The 16422-nt window shown below is 39.1% G+C and overlaps 2 protein-coding genes across 3 annotated transcripts in view; one reads left to right on the top strand and one right to left on the bottom strand.

Annotated features, from left to right (window-relative positions):
• The window catches only part of LOC126199400 (tubulin polyglutamylase ttll6-like), a gene marked incomplete at its 5' end in the record, with an annotated part of 426833 nt that extends 422607 nt beyond the window's left edge, over nt 1-4226 (top strand). The window contains one exon of the mRNA XM_049936319.1: nt 4042-4226. Within this exon, the coding sequence (XP_049792276.1) occupies nt 4042-4226 (185 nt within the window). The remainder of the gene's footprint in view (nt 1-4041) is intronic.
• Nucleotides 4227-4470: 244 nt separating this feature from the next.
• LOC126198826 (protein pygopus) overlaps nt 4471-16422 on the bottom strand; it is a 67957-nt gene continuing 56005 nt past the window's right edge. For both annotated transcript variants that reach the window (XM_049935398.1, XM_049935399.1), the window contains exons 6-7: nt 5499-5644; nt 4471-5271 (exon numbers count right to left, since the gene is read on the bottom strand). In XM_049935398.1, coding sequence (XP_049791355.1) covers nt 5151-5271; nt 5499-5644 — 267 coding nt within the window. In that variant the 3' untranslated portion in view covers nt 4471-5150. The remainder of the gene's footprint in view (nt 5272-5498; nt 5645-16422) is intronic.

The raw sequence follows: 16422 nt of genomic DNA, 5'->3' as shown, positions 1-16422 counted from the left end.
CTTTTGGTCCTGCTCACTGGCATAGTTGTAGGCCACAGGAGGTGTGGATTTGAGAAGTTTCAGTTTAACGTAAATTACAAACTTTTCTTGTACAAATGCATTCTGATGTGTAGAGAGAGAGGCTTGAAACCACTTCAACATCCCCCCAATTGCCCACATAAGGCATGTTATTGACAAGTGATTCAACACAGAATTTCTTTCAGAACAATGATGAGATTGGAGTTCACAAACGGTGAAAGATGCTACTATTGGCCACCAGCTGCAGCCATGGCTAGTGCTATATGTCAAACTATACAGTATAAAAATCTTGAATTACTGGCAGAATTTATTGTAAAACATATTTGAAAAAAAAAGTATGAAATTTCAGGTTCCCAGCAGTTGGAAGCTTTCACAAAGCTTTAGTTTGGAGTATTACATTGTCCTCAGCACAACACACCTTAGAATTTTACTGTAATTTGATAAAATGGAATAAGAGTTAACATGAATAAATCTATTAATAACTGAATTGTAACAGAAAGATAAAGTGAATGATACATTTGGTTAAAAAAGATAGTTGCTTCAAGAAACAGATTTGGAAAAACTTAAAATCTGACTGCAAAATCTGTCTAAATAACAGTTACCTCACATTTTGAACAATTTCCAAGTAGGTGTGTTATCTACATGAACAGTTCCAATATCAATAACTTAAGGAGGGAGATATCCTTTGTCTAAAATGGCTCTGAGCACTATGGGACTTAACATCTATGGTCATCAGTCCCCTAGAACTTAGAACTACTTAAACCTAACTAACCTAAGGACATCATACAACACCCAGTCATCACGAGGCAGAGAAAATTCCTGACCCCGCCGGGAAGAATATCCTTTGTCTACAAGAGCTATGTTGTGGAACGGGTTCAGATTTTGCTTCCTGTAACACATACTTTAAACAAAGCCAGGGTCGTAATTGTGGCACTGTAAGCATCAAAAGTACATAAAAACTGGTGTACAGGTCTTTTCTGCACCAACTGAATGATCAGACTTGACTGAAATGTTGGCAATGTTTCCACATTCGTGCAGTGGTGCTGCAACCCTGCTAGGCTTTATGTACATTACCCACAAATACTTAACTTTCATATAGCATCCAGCATATTGCCTGGGTTGAGAAAGACAGCAAAGCATGCTCATCTTTTTGAGAACAGCAAGAGGGGACACTTTATGAATATTGTTGAGAAATTTTTGAGATTCGAAGTAAGCACTCGTTACCATCCCTAGATCTGGAGCACTACACTGTCTTATCTATAAATGAATCAAACCATCAATATTGCAAAAAGCCACACCATAAGATGCAAATTAATTATTATACAGGGTGGTCCATTGATAGTTGACCGGGCCAAGTATCTCACAAAATAAGCATCAAACGAAAAAACTACAAAGAACGAAACTCGTGTAGCTTGAAGGAGGAAATCAGATAGCGCTATGGTTGGCCGGCTAGATGGCGCTGCCATAGGTCAAAAGGATATGAAACTGCATTTTTTAAAAATAGGAACCCCCATTTTTTATTACATATTCGTGTAGTACGTAAAGAAATATGAATGTTTTAGTTGGACCACTTTTTTCACTTTGTGATAGATGGCGCTGTAAGTCACAAACGTCTAAGTACGTGGTATCACTTAACATTCTGCCAGTGCGGACGGTATTTGCTTCGTGATACATTACCCGTGTTAAAATGGACCGTTTACCAATTGCGGAAAAGGTCGATATTGTGTTGACGTATGGCTATTGTGATCAAAATGCCCAATGGGCGTGTGGTATGTATGCTGCTCGGTATCCTGGACAACATCATCCAAGTGTCTGGACCGTTCGCCGGATAGTTACGTTATTTAAGAGAAACAGGAAGTGTTCAGCCACATGTGAAATGTCAACCATGTCCTGCAACAAATGATGATGCCCAAGTAGGTGTTTTAGCTGCTGTCGCAGCTAATCCGCATATCAGTAGCAGACAAATTGCGCGAGAATCGGGAATCTCAAAAACATCGGTGTTGAGAATGCTACATCAACATCGATTGCACCCGTACCATATTTCTATGCACCTGAAATTGCATGACGACGACTTTGCTGGAATTGCATGACGATGACTTTGAACGTCGTGTTCAGTTCTGTCACTGGGCACAAGAGAAATTACAGGACAATGACAGATTTTTTGCACGCGTTCTATTTAGCGACGAAGCGTCATTCACCAATAGCGGTTAAGTAAACCAACATAATATGCACTATTGGGCAACGGAAAATCAACGGTGGCTGCGACAAGTAGTGACCTTGGCGGGTTAATGTATGGTGCGGCATTATGGGAGGAAGGATAATTGGCCCCCCATTTTATCGATGGCAATCTAAATGGTGCAATGCATGCTGATTTCCTATGTAATGTTCTACCAATGTTACTACAAGATGTTTCACTGCATGACAGAATGGCGATGTACTTCCAACATGATGGATGTTCGGCACATAGCTGACATGCGGTTGAAGCAGTACTGAATAGCATATTTCATGACAGGTTGATTGGTCATCGAAGCACCATACGATGGCCCACACGTTCACCGGATCTGACGTCCCCAGATTTCTTTCGGTGGGGAAAGTTGAAGAATATTTGCTATCGTGAACCACCGACAACGGCTGACAACATGCGTCAGCGCATTGTCAACGCATGTGCGAACATTACGGAAGGCGAACTACTCGCTGTTGAGAGGAATGTTGTTACACTTATTGTCAAATGCACTGAGGTTGACAGACATCATTTTGAGCATTTATTGCATTAATGTGGTATTTACAGGTAATCACGCTGTAACAGCATGCGTTCTCAGAAATGATAAGTTCACAAAGGTACATGTATCACATTGGAACAACCAAAATAAAATATTCAAACGTACCTACGTTCTGTATTTTAGTTTGAAAAACCTACCCGTTACCAACTGTTCGTCCTAAATTGAGAGCCATATGTTTGTGATTATTACAGCACCGTCTATCACAAAGCGAAAAAAGTGATCCAACTAAAACATTCATATTTCTTTACATACTACACGAATATGCAATAAAAAATGGGGGTTCCTATTTTTAAAAAAAAAAAAAAGAAAGAAAGAAAAGTTGATATCTGTTTGACCTATGGCAGCACCATCTACTGGGCCAACCATAGTGCTATCTGGTTTCCCCCTTCAAGCTAGACAAGTTTCGTTCTTTGTAGTTTTTTCGTTTGACGCTTATTTTGTGAGATATTTGGCCCGGTCACTATCAATGGACCACCCTGTATATCTTGGGACATGAGATATTTGCAACTTCCTTTTCAAATAAATCATGCCTTGTCCAGCAAGAGTAGCCCTAATAGGAAGGGTGATATTATGAAACTTACCAACTGATTTTGGCATATCAGCCAATTGTACAAGCTGTCTTTGTAAAAATGGTTAGTGTCATTCTACCGCATCTGTCTATTGCATGTGCTTTGGGGTGCACATTTAACTTTTATTGTTGATCATTTAACAAACCCGGGACAATACTGTTCATTCTTTTAATGTCTGCAGTTTTAGATCATCATCAAGGAACAGAAAAACATCTGAACGAGACAAGGAAAAGATTAACAGTAACTGAGGGTCCTGAATGACTTCCCTTACTCCCTAACATTCCTTTTTTGTCAAGTTATTTTCTCTTCTTTTGCGGGCTGGATTCAAAAGCGTGTTTCAGTTACCTTTTTCCTGTCAATCACTACAATCTGCCAACAAAGGTTATTCTGCCTTTATTTTGATTTACTTTGGATATTTTCTGTGGGCTGTCAAGTAGTATGAATCAGCATTTATTCATGAAACAGTAAATGACTGTATTTTTACTACTGTCACTTTTATCTCACTCCTCATTTCTCAGAACGTGGCTAGAGTCTTCCAACTTAATTATTACCTATTCTGAATTTTCATTATAGTTTAATTACAGTTCCTTACTAGGGTCAGTCTTCTTCACATTTTAACACATTCTACTCTCAATTTTTACATTTTTGTTTCTAGCAGTTATTAATGTTTACAGGTCTCAAAGTGACTTGCAACAACGTTCCAATTCTCAATCGGCCACAGATATCACAAAATGTCTATGGGGAGGAAAATGGAAAAGAAGGAGATATCCGTTCAACGAAGACTCAGGCAGTTCGTTGTCTGACTAATACATTCAGATTACAGGAACTTGAGAAAAGAGAGCACCACCAACATCAATGACTGAATGACGTAAAGTTCCATCTGTCTTTGACTCATTCCATTACCTTCAGCTGCAAAAACACAAAGTTGGAACAGGAATGGCGAAGTCTCGTGTTTTTGTTCACATGGAATGAAGTGTTAAATTTAATAAAGCTGTTCAAGAAATAATGAGAAAATTTCCTGTTTTGGATAGTACCTGATTTGTTTACATGCAACAAAAAAGGCAATAAAACCATTTTTAAAGTATAACAAATTTATTGCTAATATATTTTATTCACATGATAAAAAATAAACTATGCACTTCTTTCATTTCAGTTTCACATACTCAGGTAAATGTTTTTAAGTATGATGATATTTTCATAATTTTATACAAGATCATACAGAATTATACGCTGCTTAGTATTGACCAAGTTACAAACTTAAAACTTTCTCTGTGACCTCATTTTCAAGGAGACTCTTCCACTCATTTATCTTACATAGGAAGAAGAAACAAACCTTATTTCACAAAGAGTCCAACCATTCATCATTGTATGTACAAAAATTATCTCAAAATATATATATCAAAAACAGTCAAGTATTTTTACCAATTCTGCAAAACAAAGTGTAATGTAATGTGAACACAATTTCATTATACATACAAATAGTCACCAATTTGATTGTGTTTTCACTTAGTAAAAAACTTGTTAGCTGCCTAAAAGCTAAGAAATAAAAACAACACACTTGTCAAAAGCGCTGTTTGTTAAATATTAACAGGAAAATATATTCAAAAGTCACAGACATAAAGGGAAAGAATGAATGGATTACAATTACTTTTGTGTCTTCAATAGTTTTTCAACCATACAGAGCACAATGCACACTCTCATTCAAACTTTTTTTAAAACAAAAAAGAACCTAGGTGGCAAATAGCATTTGCAGGCAGGAAACTCAAATTGTTGCTGATGTCTGTTACGGTTTGAATTTCACTAGTGGTATGTTTTTGGAAGTTAAGCACTTGTCACAAACCCACTCAGCATAAACTTCTGCTGTCAGGAGTTGGTAGGCAGTTTCAGTCAAACCTGTGCAAACCCTGCGAAGTACAGACAAGATATAATCACAAAATATAGTCCCAGTCCAAAATATAACTAACAATATTTATTTCTCTTCCTCATTCATAAAGACTTTATACTACTGTCTTGTTTGGAAGCAGGGTGGTCACTGGCATTAAGTTAATTGTAAGAGATGGTCACAGTTAAGCTTCAATGTGCTATTGGTAAGAGTTTTCCAAGTTATAAAAATGTTGAATCAGTCACTTACCTATGAAACCAGAAGTTACAACCCGATTCACACAAAATTGCTTGGTCGTTGTCATGGACTTCCTTGTGGCATGTTCCACAGGGATAAATAGGAGGTGCATTGGGATTCTGGGGATTGAACACCATTGGCTGATCTGGAGGATATACCTGAAAATACAATCATGTATGTAACTATTATGATTAAAAATTTTCAATTCAAAGATATATATCATTTTCAAGCATCGAATGGATATATATCTTTACGTAAGTTAACATCAATGTCCTGTAACATGATGAAGATGATAATAGTAACTGTCTTTTCCCCCTCTACAGCACGAGGAGGAAAACAGGACACTGTAGTAAGAAAAATTGATCAATATTTGCGAAGTACACTGGCTTCTTCCCTAATCAAGATTATGTGGAATCTAGGGTGCCTATAGAATATTGCACATGTGGCGAAAGGTGGGGAGAGGGGAGCTCTTAAGCCGTGTGAATGATTTGCACCACACAACAGAAACACCTCTTACTGCAGTTTTACCCTATTATGCTACAGGGTGATAAGGCAAACTATTAATGACCAATGATTAAGCTAATGACAAAAAATACAAGCATCAAGTTATTGATTTGTATATTATTTTATCTGATTTTGCTTTTCCTACAATACTGAAATCCTCTCTCATAAATTACCACTACTGCTGGAAAGATTGAAGGGATGGAATGAAAGAACAGATTTTATGCACAATATCTTCAGTTATCACAGGAATATAAATTTTGTGAATGAGATATGAATATTTCTAAATAATACGAGAGATTTGCTTTCTTTCATTAAAAATTTTGAGTTACACGAGAGGGAGAAAGGAGAGGGGAGTGTTAAGAGATAGTCAACAGAGTGGTACTGTATTGAACGAAAATGTCTAATACTGCACATTCAAATAGCACTTTCCACATAGGAAGTGCACTACAGTTGGCAGTCATCTATGGAAGTTAAATCCATGTAATGTTTCTAACTGTCTTCAGGTTGAACAATAAACTCCTGTTTTGCCCCTTCTCACTTTCTGAATGTACAGAAAGTGAGTAATGCCCATCCTCAATGAAACAACTCATGCAAGACAGTTAGTTAATCACAATTTGATTAAAAATATTTCCTGTCTATGTGAGGATCATACTACAGTAATGCTTTTTCACAGAACAATTGTTCATCCAGATTTTTAAGAAGTGCTTCATAATGACTGTCACAGATAACTCTCACCACATACTATTAACAAGATTAACAAGAACAAACCTTACCATTTATATGAGATAGAACGCTATGTGGAATAATGTATGACTTTCAAACTAAATATACTAGACAAACTCTACCCATTCAGATGAAGAAGCAATAATTTTATATGCTTCCCATGATTCCCATTAAATGTTACTCAGGGATACAGGTTTACTACTCCCTAGAAAAATTTCAGTTTGTGAGAGGACTGACTTCTAAATATAGTAGATCAAAGACGTCAGCTAAGTTTAGGAAAACTGTAATAAGATATCTTTCTGCCATCCAGTGAGCCTCCCAATGAACTTACATACAAGTAGAACATTTACCCAATTAAATTAGAACAGTTATCCGAGTCTTGCAGGTAGTGTCACAACTGTTTTCATTTCTCTTTTGATTTTATAATGTCATTATCCTAATCCAAAAGGGCTAGGGCTTCTCTACCAAAGTTAAAAAAAAAAAAAATTGCTCTTTTGTTCTCCAGTTTTCGAATAGTCCACACTTTGCTTCAATATGCTTCAGATATTATTTATGTCCTATGACCATATTCGATACTAGTACATGTGTTTCATTACAGGAATCTTGCTTTACCTATGGCTTCTCTCATGCTTGTTTCTCCCCCCACCCCTTTTGCCATCTTGATAATTGCTAGGTATTTCATACTGTTTAATCCACTTCTATAAAGTCACTGAAAAAGTCATTACATATAGTTCACAAAATAAAATCCGCTATAGTGTGTCACATATGTAACTTTGCTACCTATAAAGCAGATTTTTTTCCGTTTTCTGTAGTGTCGTCATGAAGTTAGATGTTTGGCAAACTGAAATTTTGCTTTACATTACTGTCATCTCCTTCGCTTTCTTCTCATTTAACAGTGACCAAAATTCTTTGTTAACAATATTTCCTTACTTTGACCCAGAAGGACATACAGCATATTTATTTTGATATTTTCTTTTACACCATTCATTGCTACTTTGTCATAATTGAAATAGCAATGAGTGTACATAGTAAACTCAACTTCCACAATTTGCATCATATATGTAACTTTCGGCTTTCATTGATCCTTAGTTCTAGTAACTTACTAAATTGTGTACATCTTCCAAATTCCCCTTGGGAGTCTAAATGTGTTATTCCACATATCACCTCACCTCAAAGGATTTCAGCAGATCCAGAAACATAATTCAGTTGCTTTGATTTGTTTTTTTGTTTTGTTTTGTTTTATGTTTTCCCCCTCCTCATAGGTCCTCCACACAAGTACTAAAAGATACTATTAAATTTTGGTTACATGATAAGTCACACAGATTTAAATTTGTTCTTTCAACTAAATACATAAGGATTACAGTTAAGAACAATTAAAACTGGAAACACAAAACAGAAGGCAAACTGAAGACTGCATTTTATTAGGACAATTCGTAGAATATGTAACACATCTACTATAGGGACTGCTTACACATTATGCATGTCAGTCTTGTTCTGGAGTACTGCTGCATGGTATGGTCCTTACCAGGTCAGATTGACAGAGGACGCTGAAAAAGTTCCAAGAAGGTCAGCTTCTTTTGGTATTATCATGTAAAATGGGAAAGAGTGTCATAGATATGATATGCGAATTTGGGTGGCAAGCATTAAGGCTGAAGTGCTTTTCATTGTGAAGAGATCTTTTCACATAATTTCAGTCACCCACTTTGTCGTCTGAATTTGGAAATATTTTGTCAACTCCCACCCACGTATGGAGAAATTACCACTGTAGTAAAAAGAGAAGTCAGAGCTTCCGCAGAAGGATTTAAGTGTCTGTTTTTCCCAAGTTCTAAATGTGGTTTGAAGCACCCACTGACAAGCACTGAAGTGAGAACTGTGGAGCAGTTATACACCAGGTGCCTCTCCTGAGAGTCATAAGGTGCATCTTCTCTCATGTTTTGGCACATATTTGCAATTTTGTTTTTGTATTGCATAGCTGAAGTCAGCCCAAACAATTACTACTCATCAGTGACAACAGGAAGTGCTGGTTTTCTTGCCATTAAAAACAAAGTTATTTTTACATTGGAATTTTACGTGCCCATTCAATAGAATGCTCCCAAGTTAGTACGATATTCATTTTATCGATATGTATTAACAGAGACAGTGAAACACAAAGAATAAACAGTGATCCAGCAGCAATTCAGTAGTGCTGGATACTTGGCAGCAGCAGTCAGCATGGGCCAGGGCAGTGCTGCCATTGCTAGAGTACTGGTTATTCTTCATATTTAACTGCCCCTGTTAATACATATTGATAAAATGAATATCAGACTATACTAATCTGGGACCGCTATATCAAATTGGGACATAAAATTTCACTTTAAAAATAATTTTGTTTGTAACGGGGAAACAAATCAGCATGTCGCATGAAAAGCTTGTGCACTGTATGTTTGGGCTGACTCCAGCTACACAATGTAAAACCGAAATTGTAAATATCTACTGAAACACTAGAGAAAATGTACCTGAGAGCTCTTAAGACAGACACCCTGTAGATGTAGACAGGGACTAGATAATAGCCTGTTCTGTCTTCAGATTTTTCCTGCCTTCTGAATTACATGATGTTATTTTATTATCTATTTCATTACTAAATGAAAGACCAGAATCCCTTCACTAAAACATTTAGCTTGTCTGAAGAATAACATCTAATTAGTAAAACTTCAATTTTTTTATTTCTTTACATTATTCTGATTACTAATTTATAAATGTCAAATATGAGGTGATCATTTCAACGAATAAGACAATTATCTGCTGCTCATACATTCGACATACATGCATAACAAAGTTATGGAAATCTGATGGTGTGTCTACTGGTTTTATTTTTTAATTTTAGCATCATTTGGTTTTCATATTTCCCACTGTTTTTATAATGCTGAATATACATCACCAAATCTTGGTGAATTGTTCAAGCTATAATCATTTAGGGTTCTGCTAAGTGTTGACTATGTTACTGGAAGAACAACTACTTCCACACTGATCTCCTCCACATCTCTTAAAATGTTGTGAGAACTACTCACCATCAAACAAACTTTTGTTTAGATTGATGTAGTTTCCCCAGATGCCTTCAAACTACTTCCACAGTACAGTTCCTCAGTGCGAAGGGTTCATTTCCTTCTTCAAGAATATCCTATTACAATTGTGATCTGTTTTTAATGACCTCACTCTTGAGGTGTGAAACTGTAGCCCGTTTTTCTTCCTCAACCTGACAGTCATGGTTTCAAACATTTTCCATTAAATCAACTTCCATTTGTTAGCATCCTAGTCCTGTGCTTGAGACCTTCTTCCTCATTATTTTCAGTTTCAGCCTACTTTGTATCACTATTAAACAATGGTTCAAATTATTTCAACACCATTAAATGCGTTTGCAGTTCGAGACGTAGTTCTTAAATCTCTATCTAGACATGTTAAGTACTGAAACGACATGTAAATTCACTCTTCATAGGTAAAAATGATGAGTGATATATACCTTTATTTCTGGTAATTAAGGGTGGAGTATTCATGATGCAAGAAAATATTTTATTGCCACAGCATTTTTTGCTAACGGAATGCTGAAACTGCAATGGCCTCCTGAAGAGGTTTACAAAAGATGGTATTATATGGCGTGAGACATTAAAATGTTTATAGATCAATGTAACAGTCACACAATATTTTCTCCAAAGCCTTAATCTATATTACTACATAAAGACACGCCATTTTTTAACGTTGTTAACAAAAATTTCAAGAAGTCCTTGACTGATTTACTTCTAAGTTTTACACGATGCTCTATAACATTCAGATGAGCATAGGCTATATATATTTTTGAACAGCAAGGAACTATGTGAAAGGATAATTGCTACTCACCATACAGTGGAATGGCAAGTCGCAGAAAGGCACAACAGTGAGCGAGTGCCCGCACATTCACACATACGCATGCGCGCGCATGCACAGACACGCGCAACACGTGTAACACCCACACACATGACCACCGTCTCAGGCTGCTGAGCCCATTGTGGATTTTCCATTTTTAAACAGCAATATAAATGTTTTCTGTTAAAATTGACTGAGAAAGAAGATGCTACACTGTGCTGTAAAAATGTGCTGATTTGTTTTCTTACTCACAGTCAGTTTCAACAGTGGTAGTGGGGCGCATAAACCATTAGACAAATTATTTCTACAATATATATTCTCTCTCTTCATATATAATTTCAACCAAAAATTGTATACACAATGATGTAATGTATTATTTTCTTCCTCGCTGTCGGTTTTACGGAAAACAGGCGTGGAATCTGAATCATCTGGAACTTCATAATCCTGCCCAGTCACAGATTACAACCACACGAAATATTTTCACTGAAGCAACTATCCTCGCAGCTCGAGTGGTCTCTTACCCTGTATACCCAGTGATCCCAACCAATTACCCATTAATTTTAAGTAGCTTCAATTCCTAATAAACTTTTCATTTGCAATAACAATAAATAAGGCTCAAAGTCAGAGAGAGGTAGAAGAGGAGTTGGACAGAAGGGAGGGAGGGGGAGAATGAAATGGACAAAGAGAGGGGGGACGGGGCAGGAGGAGGAGATGGAGAAAGAGGGGTAGGAGGAGGAGATAGACAAAGGGAGTGTGGAGGAGGACATGGGCAGAGAGAGGAGGAAAACGTTTACACTTCCATTTCCCCCTTCTTTTCGATTTCTGAGAATTCTGCAGCAACAATGAAGATGATTATTATTTGAGAGTTCTCTCATATGCATTTACAAAGCAGAACAATTACATAAACTGAATTCCACACTAGAAATAGTGTTACAGACTAACAACAGAGAGAAATTTAGTTCTGAGAAGTAAAAACACTTCCTAAAAGGAGGGGAGCCATATATCTTAAACAATAATAGCTCATATTTCTGGATATAATGATGTAGCCCAGCCATCTTACTACAGATGTTGACTAACCCTTCCCATTTTTGAGCACATAATATAGGTAAATTGGAAAGGCTAGAACTTCTTCCCAAAAAAGTATATTTAGTCATCAAATTCAACATAAAAACAATCTCTACTGTGAAGACCACCTTTACTGCACTGCTCACATACAAAGGCTTTGTACAAGTTGAAAAAATAAGAATGGTTAGGATAGATGCCATTTAGATCCATAATATTTCAGAATATTTGTAAATGTGTCCGCTTTGCCATATCCTTGATGTGGCCATGGTGAGAAAATCTGTGTAGCTTTGTAAAAACCTGAGGAACTAGCAAAAAATCAAAAACTACGTCTTGTTTGAACCTCCTCATAAGGCAATGATAATAAAAAATATTTCACAAGAACTAAATGATTAATGGAAAATCTCAAAGAAAGATGTGAAACAAATACTAACAAAGAGAGAAAGGGGCTGGCCAGTACTTAGCTCAGTACAGCCGATAGTTACACAAAACAGAACAGAACAGAAAGTTCCCATCTCTGCGTGCAATCCCTCCTTCCACCAGTCTCTTCTGGACTTCCAGAACCTTCAATCCTTAGCCCTTACCCAACTTGTCCTGAATCTCTACACTACTTCGTGTAACCACCACTCCCAACAGCTCCTCTGTCTCTTCAAAGTCCTCCACCTCTCACACCCCTGCTTGGAGAACACACTCAGGAACATCATCCTAGAAGCCAGCTGTAAACTTGAGTTCCATGCCACACACCACCTGAAAAAACTATCCACAGTGCTAGTGCAACACCTAAGAAGTGGGGTCCCTCTCCCTATCCCTCACAAACACCAACCACAGCGGCACCTTTAACAAACCCCCCCTCATAGCCAACAAACCTAGCCTAGCCACCTTACTCAATCTCCCAATCCCAGCACATACCCCACACAGACCAAATCTCAACTATAACCACAGTCAAATGCCACATATCACCAGTCCCAATTCAGTTCTAAACCTCTCATCCAGATCCCTCCCTCCTCCAGAGAGATCTGTACTATCAAAAGGCTTAACCTTTAGCCCCACACCTAAATTCAACCACACTGCTCTGGTTAAAGATCTCCTCTCATTCACCTGTAACCTCAACTGGAAATATCACTTCGCCACCCAAACACAGCCCCCAAATACTAAACCCAGTGTTGAACCCTGTCTAGAACAGTTACGAACACCTTCCCAAAGGGATCCTCCTCCCCTCCCCCGAAACCATCCCTTGCAGACATTTCAGGAATTCCTCACATCCAGTGTTGCCTCCCAGACCTTCTTGTAGAACATCCCGACAACCCCCAACATCACCCCAGATGAATCCCGTGCCATTAAGGAGCTGAAAACAGACTGCTCTATTGTCATCCTCCCGGCAGATAAAGGCTCCACAACTGTGGTACTTGACCGTGTGGAGTATGTGGCAGAAGGTCTGCATCAACTCTCCGACACCTCAACCAACAAAGCAGTTACCCAGGATCCCATTCCCTTCATCCAGACTGAGCTGCAGAAAATCCTAAAAATCCAAGGTCCCTCACAAGGCCTCACAACGGCCTCCATAGACCTACTCACTCCACCTGAGCCACGTACCCCTAGCTTCTACCTATTACCCAAAATCCACAAAGAGAACCATCCTGGCCGTCCAATTGTGGCAGGCTTCAAAGCCCCAACAAACGTATCTCAGCTCTGGTAGACCAACACCTCCAACCTATCACCTGCAGACTCCCATCCTACATCAAAGACACAAACCACTTCCTAGAATGCCTCAAATCCATTCCCACTCCCCTCCCACCTGAAACCTTTCTTCTCACCATAGATGCGCTACATCCCTTTACACAAACATCCCACATACCCATGGTCTCTCTGCCCTTGAACACTACCTCTCCCAACGCCCACCCGAAGATCTTCCAAAAACCTCGTTCCTTATCACACCAACTTCATCCTCACCCGTAATTACTTCACTTTTGAAGGCCAGACCTACAAACAAATCAGGGGAACAGCCATGGGAACCAGGATGGTTCCATCCTATGCCAACCTCTTCATGGGCTGCATGGAGGAGGCTTTCCTGAAGACCCAACAGCTGCTTCCCTTGGCCTGGTATAGGTTTATAGCTGACATCTTTGTGGTCTGGACTCATGGTGAAGAAACACTCCTTAATTTCCTCCACAACCTCAACTACTTTTCGAATCTGAATTTCACCTGGTCCTTCTCCAAACCCCAAGCCACCTTCCTGGATGTTGGCCTTCATCTTGTTGAAGCTCACATCCACACCTCTGTCCACATCAAACCCACAAACAAACAACAGTACCTTCACTTTGATAGCTGCCATCCATTCCACATCAAACGCTCCCTGCCCTACAGCCTAGGTATTCGTGGCAAACGTATCTGCCCCAGTGACGAATCCCTCAACAATTACACCAATAACCTGACCAGTGCTTTCCTCTCCCGCAACTATCCGCAAATTCACGGAGAAGAAGTAAAAACTTTGAGGTTCGCCGATGACATTGTAATTCTGTCAGGGACAGCAAAGGACTTGGAAGAGCAGTTGAACGGAATGGACAGTGTCTTGAAAGGAGGATATAAGATGAACATCAACAAAAGCAAAACGAGGATAATGGAATGTAGTCAAATTAAATCGGGTGATGCTGAGGGGATTAGATTAGGAGATGAGACACTTAAAGTAGTAAAGGAGTTTTGCTATTTAGGGAGTGAAATAACTGATGATGGTCGAAGTAGAGAGAATATAAAATGTAGACTGGCAATGGCAAGGAAATCGTTTCTGAAGAAGAGGAATTTGTTAACATCGAGTATAGATTTAAGTGTCAGGAAGTCGTTTCTGAAAGTATTTGTATGGAGTGTAGCCATGTATGGAAGTGAAACATGGACGATAACCAGTTTGGACAAGAAGAGAATAGAAGCTTTCGAAATGTGGTGCTACAGAAGAATGCCGAGGATAAGGTGGGTAGATCACGTAACTAATGAGGAGGTATTGAATGGGAGTGGGGAGAAGAGAAGTTTGTGGCACAACTTGACTAGAAGAAGGGATCGGTTGGTAGGACATGTTTTGAGGCATCAAGGGATCACAAATTTAGCATTGGAGGGCAGCGTGGAGGGTAAAAATCGTAGAGGGGGACCAAGAGATCAATACACTAAGCAGATTCAGAAGGATGTAGGTTGCAGTAGGTACTGGGAGATGATGAAGCTTGCACAGGATAGAGTAGCATGGAGAGCTGCATCAAACCAGTCTCAGGACTGAAGACCACAACAACAACAACAACAACTATCCTGCAGACCTTGTCCACAAACAGATCTCCCGAGCAATAAATTCCTCCCCGTCCAACAACAATGTTCCTACCCCCAGACCACACAGAAGCATCCCCCTTGTCACCCAATATTATCCTGGCCTCGAATACATCAACAAATTACTCCGCCAGGGATACGACTTTCTCAAGTCAAGCCCTGAAATGAGATCATCCCTTGACAATATTCTCCCCACACCACCCAGAGTTGCCTTTCGTCGCCCCCCTAACCTCCGTAACATCCTTGTCAAACCCTACAATATTCCCAGACCACCTTCTCTACCCAGCGGTTCCTATCCCTGTAACCGACCCCGCTGCGAAACCTGCCCCATGCATCCCCCCCCACAACCACCTACTCCCGCCCTGCTACTGGTAAAACACACAATTCAAGGCAGGGCGACTTGTGAAACAACACGTCATTTATCAGCTGACATGCCTGCACTGCACAGCCTTTTACATCGGTATGACGACAACTAAACTGGCTGAGCGCATGAACGGGCACAGACGAACTGTCCACCTAGGAGATGTTCAATATCCAGGAGCAGAGCATGCCGTCCAACATAATTCTAGGGACCTGGGAACCTGCTGCAACATACGTTCCATTTGGCTTCTCTCACCCAACACCAGTCCCTCGGAACTGCGGAGATGGGAACTTGCACTCCAACACATCCTTTCATCCCACCATCCCCCTGGACTGAACCTACGTTAAACAACCTCACTCCCATTTACTCTTCAGTCTTCTTTTTCCCTCTCCTCTTTAGCTATTCACGCATCTTTTCATTCTACATAGTTGTGTTTATCTTTATACTATATACCTCTTTATTTCTGTATGCATCCTCTTTGGTTTGAAGCTGGCACAGTACTAACAGTACAATATCTTTGGCTTCCCTCTGACAACCAAGCCTCCATCCTTGCTACCCTCCCTGTTTACCTTTCCCTGTTGCTTCATAACCTGGGTTGTGAGTAACTGAATCCACTTTCCCTTCTTCCCTTTTTTCCCATCTCTCCTCCCTGATGAAGGAACAAAGTTCCGAAAGCTAGGAATGTAAATTTTCTGTTCTGTTTTGTGTAACTATCGGCTGTACTGAGCTGAGGTAAGTACTGGCCGGCCCCTCTTTCTCTTTGTTAGTATGTATTTCACAAGAACTGTAAGAGAAATATAGTGGTTACCACAATCAATACAAAAAGAATCAAATTAAGGATATATTATAATGAAGGGGGAAAAACTGATCAAACAGGCAAGACAGCAATAAGCAGAAGCAAATTATTGATTTACTGGAGCAATTAATTCAAATAATAAAGTATTGAACTAGAATAATACAGGAGAAATTCATTATTTCTACTGCTACATCTCTGAAAATAAAATCACCATGATAACCATCCAATCATGAGAAGGAAGAATGAACATTAAGAAGAGTTCAACTCTACCTAGTGTGAAGAACAAAACACCATCTCATTTGAAGGAAGAG

The sequence above is a fragment of the Schistocerca nitens genome, chromosome 8, assembly GCF_023898315.1.
Source record: "Schistocerca nitens isolate TAMUIC-IGC-003100 chromosome 8, iqSchNite1.1, whole genome shotgun sequence".
Taxonomy (NCBI): Eukaryota; Metazoa; Arthropoda; class Insecta; order Orthoptera; family Acrididae; genus Schistocerca; species Schistocerca nitens.
The sequence above is the reverse complement of the archived record's forward strand: the minus strand, read 5'-3'. Positions and strand labels throughout refer to the sequence as shown.